Below are 21,033 nucleotides of genomic sequence, written 5' to 3'. Positions count from 1 at the left end.
GGGGGGGGAGGCTGCCCCGCGCCTCCAGGCCGATCGAGTCGCGGAGGGTGGCCCCTCCAGCTCCAGTGCGCCAATCGTCCGCATCGCAAAACACAATCGCAGCGCGCTACGCCCGAGATTGAGCAAAGATTGAGTCGCCTCCGTGTGATCGCACCTCCGCTTTTATTGCGCGGCGCCTTTCTCCCACAAGAAACGGCTCAAGGGCCTGTCGGCCTCGAGGGAGCGCCGGCTGCGTTTCTTCGCCAACGATCCAACTCGTCACGGCTGTATTTGCATCTCATGTCATCCCGGCCGACAACGCAAGCACCATGACGGTTTGCTTCGTCAGCGTCCTATGGTAAATACAAAACACAAACATCATTTCATAACGTCGTCGTGAACAATCGTAGCGCAAAACAGGGCAGTGTGAGAACAACAGTCGAGTCGCAGTCGTGGACGTTGAACGTCTCCTATACATAGCAGCACTAAAAGCAGCGGGCATACATCGTCCCTATATTAATAAGTCACTCGACACAAACTCTAATGATAGAAGCACGGAGACCTCAGCGTGGGTGCAACCTTCGCCTTCGCCAGTCTCACCAGGGGAATCCAGCGGGCCATATCGCATCACGTCCCCGCCGACGAAGCGTCGGACGGGCTCGCCCGGTGGTCTGGGTTTGCAACAAACAGCGGCGACTTCGGCGCGATCCCGTACACGCTCGCGCGATCCCTCTTCGTGCGCGCACCCCCCTCCTGCACGGACATGCGCCGCTCAAACGCCTGCACGCGCGCTGCGACCTGCCCCGTCGTCGGCCGCCGCGGCGGACTCGTGCGCGGTGACGTCGGGGGCGAGGGGAACGGCGCCGCGCCCTCCATCTGCACCGGCGACTGGACGAGCCCCCGCCCGCCGTCGTCGTCCGCATCGGGGAGGAGTGGCGACGGCCGCCCGCCCAGCGAGCGGTCTGCATGCGGCGCCGCGCCCGGGCTGCGCTCGTCCGCGCTGTCCACGCTCGGCGCGCTCGAGTGCGAGCCCACCGTGCCCTTCTGCACGACGTCCATCGTCCGCCCCATCTTCTCAAGCACCGCCGAGTCCGCCGTGCGCGCCGTCTGCAGCGACGACGCCGAGCGGCCGTGCTGCGTGCTCGCGTACACGTCCCGCCTCCGCCGGTGCCGCGAGCCCCCCGAGGCCTCCCCCGCGTGCATCGACGCTGCCGATTCTTCGATGGGCACGAGCGACTCGGCGAGGCGCGGCGCGGGGTTCGGGTCGCGGATCGTGAGCGGCGGGCGCGCGTCGCTGCTGCGTCGGTCGAGCAGCGGTGTCTTCGCGAAGCGCACCCACCAGCTGTTCGAGCGGCGTATGGGCTCCGCCGGCGGCGGGTTTGCGTCGAGGAATGACGACGGGCGTGGCGAGCGTGGGGTCTCGTGCGAGCTGCGCGATGGGCCCGACGCACTGTTGAGGTTGCTCGTGGCGGGCAGGAACAGCATCGAGCGCGGGAGAGACGAATCCGAGCTTGGGGGGCTGGACAGCGTCGGGAGCGTCGGGCGCTCGGAGACGGGCGAGAGGCGCGTCAGATCGGTGGTCGCGGCCGGCGCGCGAATGTGGGCGTATGGGCGCGGGGGCGCGTCTGCGAGGGAGGGAGGGCCCCGCTCCGGTGTGTCTGCATCCGCGTCGACGTCGGCGAGGTACTCGGCGGGGAGCGCGAACGCCTCGATCGAATCATCGCCGAGCGGATCGTCGAGCGATGGCCCGTCAGACGGCTGCCGCCCGCCCCTGGGGCGCGTTGCGCGGGAGCGATCGCCCATCAGCGCTGCTTCATCTGCGTATGGCTCGTATCCCCGCTCTTTCTCCCACCATGCCGACGACCGCGAGGCGGCGCTGCCTTCCCGCGAAAGCATGCTACGTGCGCCGGCGGCATAGGCAAGCACGGTGCCCCCGACAGTGCGGAGAGAGGTGAGTGAGTCGTGCACCATGTCGCTCAACGCGGATCGTCGCATGGTCGTCCAGGATGAGCGGCCGCTGCTGGTCTCTCGGCGCACCGTAGCCTGCCAGGCGAACTCTCGAGTGTCCTCGTCCGCAAGCATGTCCCGGCGCTGTGGAGGTGGTACGGCAGCAGGAGCAAGTCCGGGTACGAATGCACCCAGTTTACTCCTCACATTATGAATGACCGGTGGAAGGCCTTTTTCGCGGCTGCCTGCAATAGGTAGTGCTGGTAGATTGTCATCATCATCCGAGGGACGGAGCATATGAAAGCTCTGCCTGGAGTGTTGTCGTCGAATGTACCATACGACAGCAGAGGTGCCAACCAGAAGGCCCAAGACACCGAAGACGGTTCCCAAAACGATGCTCGTCGCATGGTGGTTGCTGGATGAGCTCGCGCCAGACGCCCCGCTACCTGACCCATCCCCAGAGCCCGAGCCACTTCCCCCGCTACCAGACCCGCTGCCTGTAGGATTGGGACTGCTACCCGGACCTCCGGGGCTGGACCCAGTGCCCGACGATTCGCCGCCGCCAGGGGTGTACGAAGGCTCCGGGCCCGATAGGGTAGTTACTGTGGGGGATGTTACAGCAGGCGGCGGCGTGTATCCCGGAGACCAGGAGCCGCTGGTGACATCAAAGACGTGCAGAGATGCAGGGGCAGGTCCGTTTGTCTCGTACCCTTCAGACTGCCATTTAGAGTTTGTGAAATGCCAGAAGGCTGCAGCACGCACCGAATCCGAAGAGAACTTGTGTGCCCAGTCCGACGGCGAAATGATCCCGCCGAGGGCCGAGCTCAGATAAGGCGGCCACCTGGGTCCAGACCATCGGACTCGTGGTCGTGTCCAGCACCCAGCCATCGCTATACGATGTCTCGAGCTGCGCATCAGCACCTCCCTGGATGACGACTTTGCCGCCGTCGACTAGCGTTGCAGCGAATCCGCGGCGCGGAGTGGGCAGACTCGTGTCGGCCACAGGAAGCAGAGACCAACTGGGCGATGATTGCGTTGTGTCCAGAGACCACACCGTCGAGAATGGAAGCAGGGTACCGCTCAATTCCTCGTAGCCGCCAAAGACCAGCAGCCGCCCATTTGAAAGCACAACCGAGGCGTGTCCGTATATGCCTGGCGGGCCGTTCGTGGACGGCAGCGCGGAGAATGAGGGAATAGAGGGATCGAATACATAGTGGATTGAGAACGCATCACCTGAGCCGTCCGTCTTTTCGCCACCGACAATGTAAACCTTCCCGCCTGTGGCAGACGCCGAGTGGTACATGCGTCGCAGCGACTCGTCTGCCCACGACTCTGATTCGTCGTCCCATATAGGTGAGAGCGCGTGCGCGACGTTTACTAGACCAGCCGAGTTGGCCGCTTCTGGAACGGTTATCGCTGAATTGGGCCCCAAATCCCCGCCGAAGAGAAGCATAGAAGTGGTGTTGAGTGGCGACAAGGTGTGCCAGGCCACGGCGGGGCCCTGGGAGGAGGAACAGTTGGAGCACCCACTAATGAGGCTCCATGAGGGAGAAGAGAGATTGAATGAAGTCGTTAGGGAAAGGGCGAGCATGTCGTTTGTCGGAGGAGCAGATGAATATGAATACTGATTGTACAGGTCCGTTCTGCCACCCTGGATGTACAAGATATCCTCTACAAGCACGGAAGCTTGGCCCCATCTACAATACGCTCTCCATCAGCTCCGAATACGCGCCGAAAAGCAACATACCTGGGGGCAGCGGTGTAGGCTGCAACTGCGGAGCAGTCATATATCAAGGAGAGGATAAGGGCGAAGCGCAGCGCGGGGCGATACATTGTTTGTTGCGTTGGAGAGAGAAGTCATACAAAGGTCGTGAAGAATAAGGATAGACTACAGAACAGGTGCGAGATAGCTGAGGGGTGGGTCCTCGGTGGAGACCGTTGGATTCGATGGGCGGTAAGTGGGCGGTCTCCCGGATCTGTACGCTTGCGCAATCTAATCTTATCACTGCACGGCTCCGTCACAGACGACGACGCTACAACTCCGAGTCAGGCTCCAGTTGCTCCTCCATGACCACTATTTCACTCGCTACGGGCTTCGACTTTACATCCACTATTCTCAGTTGGGATGATTGCGCGAGACGCATCAGCTGAGGATTTATGTATCTATAACCTCCAAGAGAATACGGCGAATTATTGCCCAGTTGAAGAGAAAACGTATTGCCAACGGAGAGAGTGGGTTTTCTGTTGGGTTTGGAGTAGATCCAGAGCGCCGCATTGTCTGCACAGACGTCGCCTCGTCACAAATGTTCTTCCGGAAGGGTGATGCCACAATGTATGTCTCCCACTTGCAGCTTCGTTTTCTCGTTCAAAATTGCTGGGACTTGTCCGTCCGAACATCATTACACACTGTTCCTATGCTGCTATAGTCGTGATGATGGAGCGCAACGTATCGAATTTGCGTACGTTCATACGTCTCTGTAACTTTAGTATCAGGAGATAATATTTTCTCCTAATCATTGTGCTAGGTCACAGCTTCGTCGGCGGATACTAAGTCCATCGCTCAAAGCTGGCACCTCGTCCCGACCGTCGTCGGCATGGCTCGGTGTATGTGTTTCGACCTGGGTCCATGGAAAACAAGCCATTGATACTTCGCCGGAACATCTTACTCTATGTGACCATGGTCGTTTCTCTGCTTTGGGCTAGCCGTTATACAGCGTCTACTCGTCGGCGGCGACAACTCGAGAGCGGCTATCCTTTAACTCTGACCATGTTCAAATATTTGACACTCAAATCTACAATTTGCGATAGCGGCAATCAATAGGCATAGACCCACCAGCTATCTGATCATATTAGTCCACCTGGGCAGCGCTGGCTGTGTGTGCAACATATCCAGAAACTGGTTACCTCATGTGAGTCCATCTGGTGATTCTTGTAAACTGACATGGGACGCCCTAGTACATCTTTGTTGCTTGTCATCGTTCGTACCACTATGTTTTAACGGAATGATTAGGTTCGGTCTTGTATATTTTCCCCCTCAAGAGTACCGAGTCTCACAGATGACACCTCGTGTCATCTGCGACTCAAATTCTTCATGCGTAATTTCTGCAGCTACTTCAATTTTGAATATTTCTTCGGCGTTCTTTGCAGAACTAGAACATTCATGGCTCATTACTCACTACAGCGCTCGCGGGTCGTCTTCTGGCACCTGAGAACAAGTTGGATTATGGCCAGATCCGGGGATGCTGCACAGTGTTCGCGGCGGTATCAATGCGTGGACAGTGCATGTCCGCAAGTGGCTGTCTCGGTGTCTCCTCGTTGCAGGCTGGGAGCCATTGCTTGGGTTTCGTCACATTGTTCTGCCAGTCAGACGCTGGTGTCTCTAGTGGACGCGCGTGTCGTCAGGAACTGATATCGGTGCTGATTGAACGCAACATCAGTGCTCTTGCGCGCGTCCGAAGAGAAGCAGAAGGAGGGCAAGAAGCTGAAGGAAATTCCTACACCTACCTACGCATGATGTTGTTCGATATCCGACAAGCAGGATGTAAAACATAGCCTATATGGTATTCTGAATCCTGCGGTACATGAATATATTTGGGACAAATATCTCGTACAACCAATACGTTTATCCTGACGGGAGGTGGGAACGCTAAAGCTCGGACTTGAAGAAGCTGAAGCCGGTCGGACGCCGGAACTTGAATATCTGGTCACGGTGTAGGTTTCTCGCCTCAAGTACGTACTGTATTGCCGCTCCGCAATCCAGCGCTCCTTAATCTAAGTGCTTGCAGCTTGGACTAGAATCGCAAGGTTGGCCGAGTACGATGGCTGGGTATCGTCCTCTGACCGAGACCATCGAACGGGTCATCGCCCTGCTTCGCCGTGTCTCTGTTGCTAGGGCAATCATTGGTTCCTCTGCAGCGCTCTTGCTTACCATTGTGCTACGCCAACGCCTCTCGGCGCATTTTGCTATTCGAGACATTATCACGGAGCCTGGGCGTGTGGGACGCAGAATCAAACGCACTGAGAACGAGTACGAGCCACATGAGTATGATGTTGTCATAGTAGGAGGAGGTATGTTATTATGCCCATCTCTACGAGCGAACTCTAGGTTTCAACGTAAACTCCAGGCACTGCAGGGTGTGTCTTGGCCTCTCGACTGTCTGAAGACCCAGACGTCCGCGTCTTGTTACTCGAGGCGGGAGAAAGGTACTGAGACGTCTTTATTACTTTTGTTGAGACCATGTATCGAGTCAAAGCAGTTCTTCGCAGATGTCGTTTGCGCAGATCCCTGCGATTTATGGTGACGCTTTCCATTCACAGCATGACTATAATCTGTACACCGTCCCACAAAATCATGCGTTCTCGAAGGTCAAATTCTGGCCGAGAGGTGATATGATTTCTAAATATCGATAGCCTCGTATTTAAAATTCCCATCACTTTGTTTGCAGGAAAACTACTGGGTGGATGTAAGTGGTTACACGTTGAACGCATTGACAACGGAGGGTGATTACAATGCCGTTCATGATTGTAGGTTCTGCCATCAATGCCATGATGTGAGCGGGTAATGCTGTTCGTAGAGGTTGCGTCCTGATGTTACGAAGTTTCCACCACGGCGCTCCGTCAGACTTTGACCAATGGGCCGAATATCAGAAAGGTCAGAAAGGTGCCGAGGGATGGACATACAAGGAATTTAACCGGTAAGTAATCATGTCTCCGAATATATATTAAAGCTTATGCATTCTGTACGCAGGTACTTCCTCAAATTTGAAAAGTTCCATCCGAGCAAGACATACGGTCCTACAGATCTCACTTCAAGAAGTTTTACTGGCCCTGTAAATGGTCAGTGCACCATAATTTCAGTATCCGGTACCTCATTTCACACCTGCTTGATGAGTTGGCTACTTTAGCCACACCGCAGCGAGCACTAAAGTTTTCTTGGAAGCCTGTTCCAATGCGGGTGTCTCTCCAAATCCTGATTTCAATACATCACGAGGGACACTTGGTGTAAATAAGGTATGTTCGAGTAGATCTGAGTTTGGTGTAGGAGCATTAATTGACTTTCGGGTGCCTGACCCAGTTAAGTAAGGTTTTTAATATCACATTCAGACTGCTGGATATACTAAGCTCTCGCAGTGACGTTTATGGATTCCTCCAGACGTCGTGTGACAACGGAATCTTCCTACTTGACACCCTCGGCTCTTGCGAGGCCTAACTTGAAGGTGGCCACTAAAGCGCGAGTCGCTCGCATCATATTTGACAACACAAGCAATGGATCTGGACTGCGCGCTGTCGGCGTCCAATACACCAATGCTGGCGAACTCTATGAGGTGAGAGCAAGGAAGGAGGTCATCGTCTCGTAAGTATTAGTACACGCTGCACACACAACTATACAATTAACCTGACTCTAGAGCCGGTGCGCTACATACGCCTCATGTAAGTTGCATACGCGGAGGAATGGCGTTCCGGCGTGATGATACAGAATTTAGGTCCTTATGCTGTCCGGAATTGGCCCAGCTGATCATCTCGCATCCCACAATATACCCGTGCTCGTTGACCTTCCTGGCGTTGGCTCGCATCTCATGGATCATCCCGTCATCGACTTCCATTATAAGGATAAGAGCCGGGCGCTGTTATCTGGCATATCGTCAGGTAATCCCCGTTTTAATCCAACGCCGTACAATATCTTCATCGCGCTGGCCCTCCTTATACAATATAAACTTACGGGAAGAGGGCTCCTAACAACGAATGTAAGTCCGTTCCTATGAAACATTGCCTCAAAAGTAGACATCCTCTTGACGTCCCAATACATCACAGCCCGCCGAGTCTGCAGGCTTTGTGCGCTCCTCGGATCCGAAGCTCTTTCCGCCGAACGACTTCCCCATCGAGGAAGACATCGAGGATACGACGTCTGGCCCCGGAGCACCAGATATCGAGTTTTTCCATACACCTGTTGCATATATGGAGCATGGGATTCGTATGTTCCCAAAGGGTCATTATTTTGCCTTGCACGCCGTACTTCTCAGGTATGTTTCAATCTACTGAGAAGTGGGACTCATTCCGACCTGTCCTCATAGACCTACCAGCAAAGGCACTGTCCGACTAATTTCTTCCGACCCGAGCGATGAGCCAGTTCTTGATCCTGAGTACGTGGTTCCTCTTATACATATACTGCCCAGTGTGATGAATACATTTTGGTGTATTCTCCAGGTACCTGTCGACGAAGCATGATATCGACGTTCTCGTTCGTGCAACACGCCTAGTAACTCGCATCGCACGCACCGAGCCCTTTGCATCCCTCATTGACCCCAGTGGCGATACGGATCCGCTCCTCGATCATGGGTTGCACTTAGCCAGCGACGAAAGGATTGTCGAGTTTATACGAGATCGAGTGGAAACACTATATCACCCGGCGTGCAGCGCACGGATGGCTCCATTGGAGGACGGTGGCGTCGTAGACCCTTTCCTGCGCGTTCATGGGATTCCGAATTTGAGGGTCGTGGATGCGTCTGCATTTCCGACAATTACTTCAGGTCATACGGTCAGTGTCCTCTTTACACAGCCTCTCTTTTATGGTTTGGGTTTGATGAGCCTCTGAATCTAGGCATCCCCGGTTATCGCTATGGCCGAGAAAGCAGCCGATATGATCAAGGATGCTATCAAGTCAAAGTGAAGGGCTTTTGTCGAGTCCCGGGATTATTTCCGAATCGTTATCTAAGATCCTGCTTGTACCAGTAAGCCTCGCGGACTGTAGTTACGGATGTTCTAGTTGGTCTACAGGAGAATTTGCGGACTGTAGTTATGAATTTTCTAGTTGATCGATGGAATATTTTCAATGTTCGCACCTAAAGGTGTTGATTTCTGTTCAAGTTGTGGACTAAGATTGAACACCAACTATTTCTGCTAAGACTCCGCGCATTCGATGGCTTCTCGGCATCTGCCGAAATTTTAGTATAATCGGGATCTGGGTGCAGGAAATCTCGGACAATACTGTTGCGACCTACCCTCTATACTGCTGAGCCCTCCGTCTTCGCTCGAATCGCTGCGGAATGTCCGACTGGGGTAGTTACCTCCATATTCACTTCTGGTTTACTTTCTCACAAGTGTAAGATGTGCAGAGGAATCCGAGAACGAATCGCACGCCGCGCCTGCTCCCGTCGCTAAAAAGCCGGTAAAGAGCAGATGGGAAGGCGAAGACGAAGAAGACAGTGCGCCGGTTGTACGTTCTCTCTAGGGTATTTACGCTATGTTTGACCGCTTATCCACGTAACGATCGCCCTGATCAGAGCGACTGGGAGGCATCCTCAGACGAGGAGGAAAAGCCGAAGCCGGCAGCGGCGCCTGTAGCACCGCCAAAGAAGAAGGGGACACTGAAAGCTGTATTAGCGGCGAAGGAGGCGGCGAAAGCAGCTCGTGCAGCCGCAGGTGAAGACGATGAGGATGAAGATTACGATGAAGATGCGGTGCTGGACCCGCGGGCCAAGGCAAGACTGGACAAGGAGCGGGAGCTGAATGCCGATCTGAGCAATGCAGCGGATCTCCTCGGTTCGGCTGCCCTAGGAGGTGAGTTTTTGAATATTCTGATGCCATATATGCGCGCATATTCTCAAAACGGGGATCCTACAGGCACTTCGTCCTCCGAGTTAGATTCTCTTATTTCTGCGCAACCTCGTACGAAGGAGGACTTCATAGATTTCTCGAACAAGGTTATCGAATACATCATTAAGCGACATCAGAGCAAACCGCTTTACGCTGCTTTCCTCGAGCATCATGTGCGAGAATTGGCTATGCCACTGCGGGACGTCGAGGTCCGCAAAACGGCAAGCGTCCTGACTACCCTTGCGAACGAGAAACAGAAGGAGCAGCGAGACAAAGCTTCAGGGAAGAAGAAGAATCCGAAAGCAGCGGTGAAGCCGGTCTTGGGCGCGACGAAAATATCAAACAAGTGCGTAATCATCATCTGTCTACATGAATTCTACTGCAACACTCTTGAACTACAGGTTTGATACATCTGTATATGACGAGGCACTAGATGACTTTGGTTCAAACCCCGATGACTTCATGTAGTATGAAGAAGTAGCAGTCATATACTTATGCGAAATCAATTGTATTAGATCAGAGGATATAAGGCAACAGGTTCTGTGCTTTAAGGAAGGACACGATACTAGATACACAGGGGTGTACAGTATCTTCTGGAAACTAGGCCTAGAAGCTGAAGTAAATATCAATGCGATGATCACTCCAGTCCACAAATCCAGGCAACCTGATAATGTCCTCCTCGGACCTCTGCAGAAAAGGCAATCAGTTGCCAATTTCCACCATGCTCGTCGTGATACGCCTAGAAAATGGTCACATTGAGCTGGCGTTCCAGTGCAAGCTTCGTCGATACTTCTATACTAAGGGGGTGTAACGAGTCAATCATCTATACGTTCGGATATAATGATGCCTACGTAGTACACAGTGCCGAAATGCTCTTCTCCGGATATATCATCGACAGGGCGGACGTATGGCACACGAGCGAAAGAGACAGGATACTGTTCGTTTTACTGGGTAATATCAGAAGCACTAAGAATCGCAGGCTTCAATTTTGTACTTATTATATCTTGAATGTGTATCGTCAATGTTGGCCGTTCGACGAACGCTCATTATGAATAGAGATCATAGATCCCGCTTCAGTCATCTTACACTATCACAACAATGATAGTCATGCTTGTATGCCAACGTACGCGAGATACCAAAGCCGAGACGATCGATATACTATTCCTCGTCTTCGCCTCCACTACTATCCTCATCATCGCTAGCCACACCAATGACCCCGCCGCCCGTCTTCTCCTTCACTGTCTTGCCAATCTGGGCAAGTTTCGGCGCAAGGGATTTTCGTGCACCAGCGTTCGCCCCGATGTCCCATATTTGCACTTTAGCTTGCGAGCCACCGGCAGCAAGAGTAAGAGGGTCATCCGGCGACCACGAGGTCGAGAAGACCTTGCCCTGATCAATTCGGCATCAGCTATGCTCTCTTACCGGTGAACATTGGGATACTTACCACGCCGAGATCCCTTGATATCACTAAACTGACTTGTCGCTTGTTGAGGTCGGCATCATCATTGACGTTCCATACCTTTACCATCTTGTCTGTGCCACCTGTCACTAGACACCCCCGGATATGAGGATTCACATCCAAGGCGGAAGCCGCTCCATCGTGGGCCGATAAAGTGAAGCGCGCAGGAGACGGAGATTTCAAGTCAGAAGGAAGGGTTCGTGCATCAAAATTGAGCACGATGCCATTCTCAAGGGAAACCTGATGAGGGAAACACAGTTCAGTAGCGGTAAGGGAGTCATGATTGATACTACACTCACATAAAATCCATGTGCCTCCCAGGGATCCCATCGAATTGCTTCAACATCTGCTCCAAGTTGTGCCCCCACGCCAGCATCTGGTGCCCGTGAATCAAATGTCCTCACAGTGCGATCATAGGATCCAGTCAAAAGCACAGTAGGTTCTTTTTCATTCCACTGAACGGCTTGCACTTTGTCCTTGTGCACGTCGAAGCTCCGTAGCGCGCCCTCGCCCTCACCGCCTTCACCGTTGATCGTTGGGTCACGACTGAGATCCCACAATTTCACCGTCCGATCTGCAGAAGCGGACGCCAAGAGGTTGCGATGTGTACGGTTCCATGATAGCGAGAGGACAGCGTCGACGTGGTAAGCAGCAGATGTCGCACGGTGTTTCGCCTTTTTGCGTTTCTTCTTGCCCGTTCCTAGAGGCGTAGGGATATGTGCGGCTGTCTTGTCTGGTCTCCCGAGTACCATATCGGGATACATCGCCTCGACAACGTCAAGCGACCAAATTTCAATCTCGGGTTCGAGTGTGCCTACAGCTACGTAGCTGCCGAACTGTTTGGCAGGTGAGTCGGCAGTCCCGTGGGCGGACGGAGAAGTGATAGGAGGGAAGTCAAGCCATTCGAGACAGAGAGGGAAGCTGGGAAGCATTAAATCATGGTGCACATACAAGTTCTCCTCAGATTCATCATAGACATAGACTTCTAGCTGTGAGATCTCGTCCTCTGTTTTTGCTGCTACAAGTAAATTGTCCGTCGGCAATATTTCCAATTCTTCGCGTTCGTCTTCATCGTCCTTTAGAGAGATTGAGACAGAGATGGTGATTGTTAGCATCCACGTACCTCTTTCAGTGTGATGTACGGATCTTCATCGTTGTTCCTATAGTATGTCAACCCTTTTATATTGCTAAAAGGACCCATTGCTATATAGGAAAATGACGTGAGAAACCTTCGCGTCCAAAAACTAGAACGATTCGAACCTGGAATGGCATCGTCGTTATCATAATCATCAAGGTTGTATTCTGCTAGATCGTCTTCGTCCTTGCTTTCTGAGTTGTTCCCTGGGTTTGGGGCAGGGGTATCCTCATCCATGGCCACATCCTGGTCCATTGCATCGACATCTTCACTTCAGATTCGTAACTCAAGATTTGCTATTAGCAAGGCGAGGATGCAAAAGCCACTCACTCGACCCATGAATTCTCATCATCGTCTTCGTCTGCATCATCCGCTTCTTCACCCTCTGCGCCCTTTCCCATCATCCCCGCGGCTCGGTGTGCCCACTCGAGTTCTTTGCGAGCATCTTCCACCTCGATGCGCGCGAGCGCGCTAACTCTCTGCAGCTCGCCATCATCGAGCTCGTATTTTTCTGGAATTTGAGCAGCTACACCTCTTTTTACCCTGAAGTATCAATCAGCACCTCTATCATTACACAGTGATGAATACGTACCATGCCACACACGAGACGAGGTTGCTCATTCTGCGCGTTACAGTAACTCGAAATTTGCTCCGCCCCGAATCCCGATCGAGAAATTGCAAGGTCGTCAATATCACGTGCCATCGCGGGAGATGAATCGCGGCCATGTGACTGACGCGCTTTTGAGGAGGCCACGCGCCGTCTGCATGTTCAACTTCAGCCACAACTCTTGATTCTGAACGTTCGAACGTTTGAACGACACCCCGATAACCGCAATCGCACCAGAGTTTATAACCTCTCACTATGTTTAAGAGTCTCTTGCCTTCGAGGCGAGTACCCTCTGTGGACTTCCAAATGGTTACTAGCCCTGTGGAATCAGCGTCGAATGGGAAGGAGAATTTTCCTGGAACGCATCCTCCAGCTGACGCTAGGACCACACGACCGGAAAAGTCCAAGAAACGCAAGGTCAAGGAGCAGCCAGTCAATGGCTACCTAACAAGCGAGGCATTTGAAAAGCTTCTGGTATGTCAGGTGTTATATATATATATCTGTGATTCCTGGTTTTGGTGGCCGTCGTGTGCCTATCAATTGCCCTAGTCTTAGAGACAGACAGGAAGATGAGGCATTAACCACGCCACTCGCTGAGGTACTTTGTAAAATCACTCTACTCGGGTGGTAGAAACGCTGCCTATGTTACGGAAATTATCTCGGAGCCATATCATATTCTCTGACATCTTGTCTGCTATGATACTCACTGTCTCCAGGATGACATGCAGATTCCTGAAAATATGCGCGAAAAACTTGCAACTATGGACGCCAGCGTCAAAGCGGCATTCCTCAAATCCTCCAAAGAGATGGCGATGATGAACAATTCCAATCCTAATATCCCTCTAACACCTCGCGGACTTCGCAAAGCCCACAGTAGCGAATCGCTGAGCTCGCCTCGTCCGCCAGCAAAACACTCATTTCAGCACTATGACCTCTCTCGTGCGCCAGAGCACCCAAGATTTATGGGCGCTCACAATCGAGGGGTTTCATTCGACGCCGGCCGCCAGCCCATCGACGTGACGGCGGAGCCTCTTTCTAAAGTGCCCAAGGACAAGCGGGGCAAGACTAGTGTGGTCACGCCGGCAAAGTGGGCCAGTATCCTTGCTAGCGTGTCGACGGTTCAACTCGAGGTCGAAACTGCTAAGAAGCTAAGAGTACTATTAAGAAACGAGCCTTTGAGGTACGCCGTGCATTTGTCTCAGTCATACATCGTGCTGACAAGACTGGAGTTGGACACAGGAGTTTCTGAGAGAAGGTGGTTATTCTGCTTTGCTCACCCGTCTCGATGAAATATTACAAGTCGAATGGCGGTATGTTATAATCTCCTAGCATTATGATGAGCCTCATTGCCCTTCAGGGAGGAACAACATGGCGACAAAATTCTTCACGAGCTTCTCCGATGCCTCAAAGCATTTTCTACATCTGCTATTGGTTGTGCGGCTTTGCGAAGCCAATGCCCTGCTCCATACCCTCAGCTCATATCTCTATTATATTCTGACAAACGGCCAGGAGAAGTTTCAACTCGCCAGCTAATCATAGAACTGTTGTTGATCCTCTTCGACGTATATCCACCATCCTCGCTACCCGCGGCAGGAAGCCCAGCAACGTCAAGTCAGCCATTCGGTCATGCACGCTCACAATCCGTTCCATGGGAGAATGATGTGAGCTTGTCCGCATCAAGTAGCTTAATTACACTTCCCGCTCCACATTCGACGCTGTTTTCCCTCATTAAATCGCTCTTGCTTATTCAAGCGCCTCCTCCGGCCGAACAGACGAGCCTGCCAGTCGAACCACACGCTTTCATTGAGGGCATTCATCTGCCGCGGATCTACAAGACCTACATGGAGGAACTCAATAACGTCTGCCGGGATTACTTCTGGGTCTTTTGCCATCCGAACAATACCATCTGGAACCTAGAAGAGACGGATGATACGAAAGTGGAGAAGCCTCGTGCGCCCGGTGGCATGACCGGCGGTGTTGAGTTTGAGGCCATGACATACATGGTAAGGATTGATACCATTTCAGCTGCTGTTGTCGAATATCTCATATTTGGACCTAGACCACTCACTTCAAATTCATAAACGCACTTGCGAAATTAGCTGAGGACCTCCGCATGCCTCCAGGCCACGAGTGCTCTGCGTTCCAATTCCATAAGGACATGTTCCTATCTGGCATTGAACGTATCGTTCTGGTGAATCAGTTATTAAAACCACTGTCAGCCATTACTGATGTTCTGCGCGACATAGATGGGACGCAAGGCCTCCACCACCTACTATCCTACATTGCATCTGGAGATCGCACGATATGTCGCTGCCGCAGGTCGCTCGGGCTACGAAGTACCATGGTCGACCGCACGGTATATCGGCTCCCCTCCCTCAGGCATGCGCAAGTCTGTCGCCCGGACACCTAAAACGCAACCACCTGTCCATGCTAGCAGATCAGCTCACTCCGTTCCCAGCTCGCCCACGAAGAGTTCCGCTCCTCCGCCACCAGGTCCAGTATTGCCTGGCATGCGGAAAGTTACGCCTATGTTTGGGTTAAGACCTGAGCACCATTAAGTTGGCGCGACCCCTCTGGAAGATCGACTTTCCAACGTTTTGTGATGACATATGTCAATGCTATGTTCTGCTCTGTCATTCCCGCTGATATCGCCTACTGCTCACTCCATGATCTGTGATCACAAGCTTTGTTGCAGGCTATCTATGTATGGCTATCGTGTATATTAAAGTAGAGATTTTGTATGGCCCGTTGATTGCCTTGTAGCAGCGTTCGCTCAGAAATTTTTAAGTAGCGGGTGGGCTTGATGCGAGGACTTGATGTGATCGTGATGCGATAGTACTTGAATCATTAAGTAGGCAAGATTCACGGCTGAAAATCTTGTCCAAACTCGTCGGGCATTCATCCGAACTCTCGGAGCGCCGGTCGGTGACGTCTTTGTCCTCAGGCAACTGCTACTGTCTTCCTACTTGCTACCAACCCTCCACAGCTACAGGAGAAGTAGGAGCGACTTGCGAACGAAGAAATGATTCATTAGCCAAAATCGAGCATAGCCTTTGGGGAAACCAGGTGATCATGCCTGCCATAACATTGACAGGCCTTCAATATTCGAGCGGGGCCAAGCCTGATTATCCACCTGACGGCGTTGCAAGGGACAATCAGATGTCCGAGAACTGCACTAAAGGACGGCGATATGCCTAGATACGATCATGTATTGCCGGAAGATGAACAAACTGACCCCCAAGTTCGGCCTGGTGGTGGTAAGTGAGTGCTGGGTTTCAATTTTAGGCTACTCACTACGGGCATGGGGCTCTAGATGGGAGGAGCAAGTCCATAGGTCAGTTCCAATCAGTGACGATAGTTTCGTGTCGGCTAAGTCTATATGTATATTCCCCCCCCGGTATAGGTACTAGATATGCACCGATTCAAGAAATCCTTTCTTGCCTGGCCTTCGTTCGCCAAGATCGAACTATTGTTTGTCACTAAGCAACAACCCCCGCCCCCGTGCCAGGACGTTAGGTTCTTGATCTTCCACGTAGCTTGAGCTACATAAAGATGGTACACTCATCGCCAGTAGATTCTCAGGTCAGAACCGATCGCCCATCATGTCCGACTCGGAGGCGCAAGCCATCGCCGCTGAGGCAGCATACGTGGTGAAGGAGAGGTAAGGGTTGCCTTGGTTCATGATTTCCTACTATTCATATTCATCTTCTCTGCAGTACGATCCAAAATTATAGCATGATAGCAATAGCCGGTCAGTATGCTAGCGGTCATGCCTTCCACGCTGCCAGGCATCATTGAAGCATGCTGTTCTATATAGTCCTGATTGTGTATGACTATGCACTAACATTCAATGAGGAAGTGCGGCTTGTGTGGGGCAGCAAAGCAAGCTCGTCAATCATGTTTTACCTCAATCGCTGTACCTTGATTGGAATTGCTTTATCGACAATATTTACCGTTGAGTTGGAGAACACACTCCCAGTGCGTAACTCTGATCAGCCGATTGCTTCAGTACGCTCAGCATAATTATTGCAGAGGTTCAGTGCGGCAGACATATCGAGTGCGAACTCTAGCTAATAACGTCGACCTTTGCAGGTGTTCAGGTTTCAACATTACCTATGTGATCTTTGGTCTTTCCAGCATTATAATATGTGCAGGTACTTGCTGAATTGTTGGCACCTGCAGTAGACGACACTGATTCTTCTCAGTTGTTTCAGCCCTCCGTGTCCATGCAGTATCTGGTCAAAAATGGTACTTATCTACACTAACTTTTGCTCTTGGCATGGTACCTGTGGGCACCAACGTGGTGAGTCACTGTTTTCTTATGACAGTGAGCCACCCATTCAGTGTTCCATGCATGTTTGCAGTATCAACAGACAATAATTTCATACATAATGTTCCCCTTGCCGGAATCTCCAGCATGTGTTGGCGAAAGTGCCATCTCAATTGAAACAGCAAACAGGTAATACTAATTTTTCTCCATTGCGAGTAACCTCTAATTCTAGATATTGTGTAGATGTAAATATCCCTTCGCGCTAATTCGACCCTTAGCTGATGTTGAGCGTTATCTGTATTGTGATAGTTGCGACAATCACTCGTGCTTGTGGCTTGGCATCTGATAGCATAGTTCTCGCTGTCACTTGGTATTACATGTACGATGTCGCGCAAATGAGCCCGCCCACTTTAGGATCTAAGCCAAGACTGACCAGACTGCTCCTGAAAGACGGTGTGTCTTATCTTTGAATCACCAGATGCATCATTCATCTCAGAAATCTGACTAGGCACATTTTACTTCATGTATGTGAACATTTGCGCGGACTAATTGATTCCAAGCTAATATTCTACAGTACGATAGCGTTTCTCGATATTTTTGATTTACTTGACTACTGGTTGTTCAGTGTAAGTTATCTTCGATTGAAGTGTCAATCTTGCTAGCTGACATGGTTCGACCGCAGCATTATTTTGAGACATCGTATTTTCTCGTAGTGTCAGTCCAAAAATACCTAAGAGCACGACATTTCGCTAATTTTCTTCCAGTGTTACCTCAATATTAGTTTCCAGATTTCTTCTGGACGTTCGCGGCACGGTGCTGTCCACTCATGGCCAATTTGGACCCGAGGAACTTTCGTTCGTGCGTTCGATGGACATACTGCGGACTCGCACGCACGTTTCGACGATAGCATTCGCGTCGGACTCTTCCGTGAACATGACAGTCCCCCATCAGCGTAGAACGAATTCTAGTGTCATCTTTGGTGGGAAGGTGCCCAACAGTCCCGATTTTGAGAACTGTGAGGAAATGGGCAGGGAAATTATGGAGGAGCAGGAGCTGGCAGTCCTCAGTGGCCACAGCGAGCTCGTAAGGAGCAGCATTGGAGATCGGCATGAAGTTTGATGTAATGTATAACCGTTCAACGATAATATCCTTGTACCTCTAGTATCATAATCCGATTTGCTATTGTATTACTATTATTACGTTACTACATGTTTTCATATCGTATCATGCGATTCTCTCATCCGACGACCCTAATCAGTTGCATATACGCCTAAGTTTTCATTCCAGTCGTGGCATAAGTGAACCTAGAGAATGATCAAAAGAAATAGCTACTAGTCTTACATGGTGGTGATACATCCAGAGGAAAGAAATGGCCAACAGAAGTCCAATAATGAATACACACGTAGTCCGTTCCTACGGGATTACTGAGCCAAAGAGATACTTTCACTGTGCACCGCACCAGACAACTGTCCAAGCTGCCCTCAGGGCTATCAGATAACAACAGCACTCGCTGTAACCAGAAAATGAAATGACTCATGATCTCCAGTACATCGCCTTCTTCAGGCCTTGCCATCGTGAACGTTGGGCACCTTCCACATTTGGGAACACAAAATCCCATCTAATCACACAATGTCACTCAAGGCCGAACGAAACGAGCGAACTGCAGATCACTCACTTGACAATCAAATCGCCTTTCCCCGCAATCTTCCCGCCCTGGTGGATAGGCATCCCGGCGCCAATGATGCGCGTCCCGTCCGCACCTTCAACAAGTGTTCGTGGGATGGACAGCACGTACTCCTCCCCGTCAAACCCTTGCACGTACAGCTCGTCCTCCCGTACGGATTTCTCGCAGTCTCCCCGTGACGGATACACACGCGGGCAAGGACGCACATCTATCCACGGAACTTGCACCGAAACGACCAGATCATCATGGACGCGCTTGAACCGTGGATGCGGCTCCTCCTCCACAATGAAGACGATGTCTTGAAACGTCCCGTCCTTTCGTTGGTTCCCAGCTCCCGCCACGCGCACACGAGTACCATTACGCCAGCGGGGCGAGACGCGAACATCAATTTTGACGCTTTGCGTGCTCTCAGACTGCAGAGTACGCGTGATTCGGTAACGATGTGTCGTTCCGAAGTAGATGTCTTCGAGTGTAAGATGCAGCGGAAAGGCCCAGTCTTCTGAAAGTTGTCCTTTCGATCCGTGCGAACGAAGTGGTGCAATGGGTGTTCCAAGGTTGATGATCTCGTAGTCGATCATATCCTCGTCAAGCTTCGATCGTTTTGGCGAGGTCTCAGCAGCCCTGTGCTGATAATCGCTGGAGTGGGAGGATGTCAATGTCAAAATATGTTCTGGGAATCAATACACTCACCCATCCTCGGACCACTGGTGTGTGTGCCGCTTTCGAGAGCGTGTATGCCGTTTATGAGCTTCCTGAGGAGCATGCGACGAGTGACATGTATGAGCATCTGAATCATGCTTGGCGGATGAGAAGGTTGACTGTGCATCGGAGTTCATTTTGGAATGTGAGGATGATGAACAACCATGTGAATTGTTGCTAGAATTATGAGAAGCAGCATGTCCACGCGAGTCATTCCTAAATTGTGATGACGATGGCTGCGGCTGCTCATCATGCGTTGGACGGGACGGCGATTGCCCACGATTCCCCGTCTTTGAATGTGCGGATGAAGAATCCCCAGAATTGGGGGAACTACAGTTCTGAGGCTTGCTCTTAGGAGATGCTGGAGGCGAGGTAGGATGTGTGGGGCGTTGAGCCTGCTCTTCTGCCGGTCTGACATTTAATATACGTTATAAGACAGTCACATGTAGATCCACTATAAGCTCACTGTTCGTTGTCATCCTGCGTGCTCTTGGTACCAGACTCTGAACCAGCGGATTTGCTCTCATTGCAAGACGAAGCGGCACTCGGAGTTGGGGAGCGATGACGAGCTTTAGACTGAGATGATGTATGACGACTCTGACGTTCAAATGCATCTAAAAGTGTCTTGTAAGCTTCGTTGATCTGTGACACAACATTGTCAGACCAGTCTTATCACAAAATACATCTAGGCTGTCCGAGGCTCACCTCAACAAACTTCTGTTGTGCCTCTTCTTTATCAGTAGTATGGCGGTCAGGGTGCCACTTCAAAGCCTAGGATAAGTCGCAGTGAGCGCCAGCGCCAACGGTGCCAACCGACAGCGCTCACAAGCCTCTTGTATGCGCCTCTGATATCCTCAATGCCAGCATTATCGGGTTGGAGATCTAAGACCTCAAAATAGTTGGCATTCGATACGGGTACTGGCATATCGAGCACAAGGAGGAGAAAGAGTACGCGAGAGCGTGGACGCCCGTCAGAGGGTGCAAAACTCGATGACTGGCAAGCATTTACCGCTACTCGGCTATTATGTACTCTGAAGTAATCCAAAACGAGGCGGCAGTGTCGAGATGTCAGAGGATCTTCTCGTCTGCGGATAAGTGGTCCAGATCACAAGATGGGGGACCGCAACCCTTCCGACTCGCCTCATGTCCGACACGCTCATTGCGCGAATATCTACCCGGTTGGTCTCAGTCTGTGCGGCTGGCGGCAATTCCACAAGCACCGCCCGAGGTTGTATGTGTATCTGCACCAGGCCGGGATGTGGTTCAACTGGGCAAGGGTCAGCGGGCGAGGCGCTCGCATACAGCGTCATTTGCCAGCACATAGGTAATGCACCGAATCATAAGCCCACTATCATGCATTCAGCTCCCCTTGGATAATCAGGTGCAATATGCGGACTCACCTGACTGATGATCACCCTTTTGTAGTTCTTCCGTACCGCGTAAGACGCCCTCGCAGATATCAATGGTCATGGAACTACTCCTCCTTCTGGACGCAGGTTTGACCGCTGGCGCATGGTGTCTTATTTTGTCAACGGCGGTGAATATGGATGCTGATATGAATCAGCACAAAAGCAGCGAGATGAAATCGATATTCAGGGCGCATAGACGGATCATCTTCAAGTATGCATGTATGTTACCGCTGAGCCGGCGACTCTTGAGG

The 21,033-nt window shown here is 51.7% G+C and overlaps 7 protein-coding genes across 7 annotated transcripts; 4 read left to right on the top strand and 3 right to left on the bottom strand.

The window, feature by feature from the left end:
• Positions 1 to 606: 606 nt before the first annotated feature.
• On the bottom strand, positions 607 to 3,759 carry FIBRA_05749 (uncharacterized protein; the record flags this gene model as incomplete). The annotated part of the gene is made up of 3 exons (XM_012327504.1): positions 607 to 2,636; positions 2,689 to 3,623; positions 3,674 to 3,759. The coding sequence occupies 3 exons, from the start codon at positions 3,757 to 3,759 to the stop codon at positions 607 to 609; spliced, it is 3,051 nt and encodes a 1,016-aa protein (XP_012182894.1).
• Positions 3,760 to 6,435: 2,676 nt separating this feature from the next.
• On the top strand, positions 6,436 to 8,593 carry FIBRA_05748 (uncharacterized protein; the record flags this gene model as incomplete). Its single annotated transcript, XM_012327503.1, has 11 exons — positions 6,436 to 6,476; positions 6,525 to 6,620; positions 6,674 to 6,762; positions 6,818 to 7,004; positions 7,079 to 7,279; positions 7,332 to 7,356; positions 7,410 to 7,670; positions 7,738 to 7,946; positions 7,998 to 8,066; positions 8,131 to 8,461; positions 8,525 to 8,593. The coding sequence occupies 11 exons, from the start codon at positions 6,436 to 6,438 to the stop codon at positions 8,591 to 8,593; spliced, it is 1,578 nt and encodes a 525-aa protein (XP_012182893.1).
• A 376-nt stretch (positions 8,594 to 8,969) lies between these two features.
• On the top strand, positions 8,970 to 9,987 carry FIBRA_05747 (uncharacterized protein; the record flags this gene model as incomplete). The annotated part of the gene is made up of 5 exons (XM_012327502.1): positions 8,970 to 8,982; positions 9,039 to 9,139; positions 9,207 to 9,483; positions 9,547 to 9,865; positions 9,921 to 9,987. 5 exons carry the CDS (start codon positions 8,970 to 8,972, stop codon positions 9,985 to 9,987), a joined length of 777 nt encoding a protein of 258 aa, XP_012182892.1.
• A 690-nt stretch (positions 9,988 to 10,677) lies between these two features.
• Positions 10,678 to 12,734, bottom strand: FIBRA_05746 (uncharacterized protein; the record flags this gene model as incomplete). Its single annotated transcript, XM_012327501.1, has 7 exons — positions 10,678 to 10,908; positions 10,964 to 11,218; positions 11,278 to 12,054; positions 12,102 to 12,181; positions 12,239 to 12,384; positions 12,444 to 12,656; positions 12,706 to 12,734. 7 exons carry the CDS (start codon positions 12,732 to 12,734, stop codon positions 10,678 to 10,680), a joined length of 1,731 nt encoding a protein of 576 aa, XP_012182891.1.
• Positions 12,735 to 12,975: 241 nt separating this feature from the next.
• Positions 12,976 to 15,278, top strand: FIBRA_05745 (uncharacterized protein; the record flags this gene model as incomplete). The annotated part of the gene is made up of 6 exons (XM_012327500.1): positions 12,976 to 13,194; positions 13,437 to 13,900; positions 13,950 to 14,030; positions 14,078 to 14,723; positions 14,780 to 14,911; positions 14,967 to 15,278. 6 exons carry the CDS (start codon positions 12,976 to 12,978, stop codon positions 15,276 to 15,278), a joined length of 1,854 nt encoding a protein of 617 aa, XP_012182890.1.
• Positions 15,279 to 16,322: 1,044 nt separating this feature from the next.
• FIBRA_05744 (uncharacterized protein) lies at positions 16,323 to 18,109 on the top strand (the record flags this gene model as incomplete). Its single annotated transcript, XM_012327499.1, has 7 exons — positions 16,323 to 16,381; positions 16,437 to 16,471; positions 17,300 to 17,443; positions 17,499 to 17,514; positions 17,565 to 17,616; positions 17,673 to 17,704; positions 17,755 to 18,109. 7 exons carry the CDS (start codon positions 16,323 to 16,325, stop codon positions 18,107 to 18,109), a joined length of 693 nt encoding a protein of 230 aa, XP_012182889.1.
• A 414-nt stretch (positions 18,110 to 18,523) lies between these two features.
• On the bottom strand, positions 18,524 to 20,298 carry FIBRA_05743 (uncharacterized protein; the record flags this gene model as incomplete). Its single annotated transcript, XM_012327498.1, has 6 exons — positions 18,524 to 18,608; positions 18,666 to 19,310; positions 19,365 to 19,784; positions 19,840 to 20,015; positions 20,079 to 20,144; positions 20,200 to 20,298. The coding sequence occupies 6 exons, from the start codon at positions 20,296 to 20,298 to the stop codon at positions 18,524 to 18,526; spliced, it is 1,491 nt and encodes a 496-aa protein (XP_012182888.1).
• Positions 20,299 to 21,033: the final 735 nt, after the last annotated feature.

The sequence above is a fragment of the Fibroporia radiculosa genome, assembly GCF_000313525.1.
Source record: "Fibroporia radiculosa TFFH 294 genomic supercontigs, scaffold5178, whole genome shotgun sequence".
In the NCBI taxonomy this organism is placed as follows: Eukaryota; Fungi; Basidiomycota; class Agaricomycetes; order Polyporales; family Fibroporiaceae; genus Fibroporia; species Fibroporia radiculosa.
This window is presented reverse-complemented; position numbering and strand designations above follow the sequence as displayed.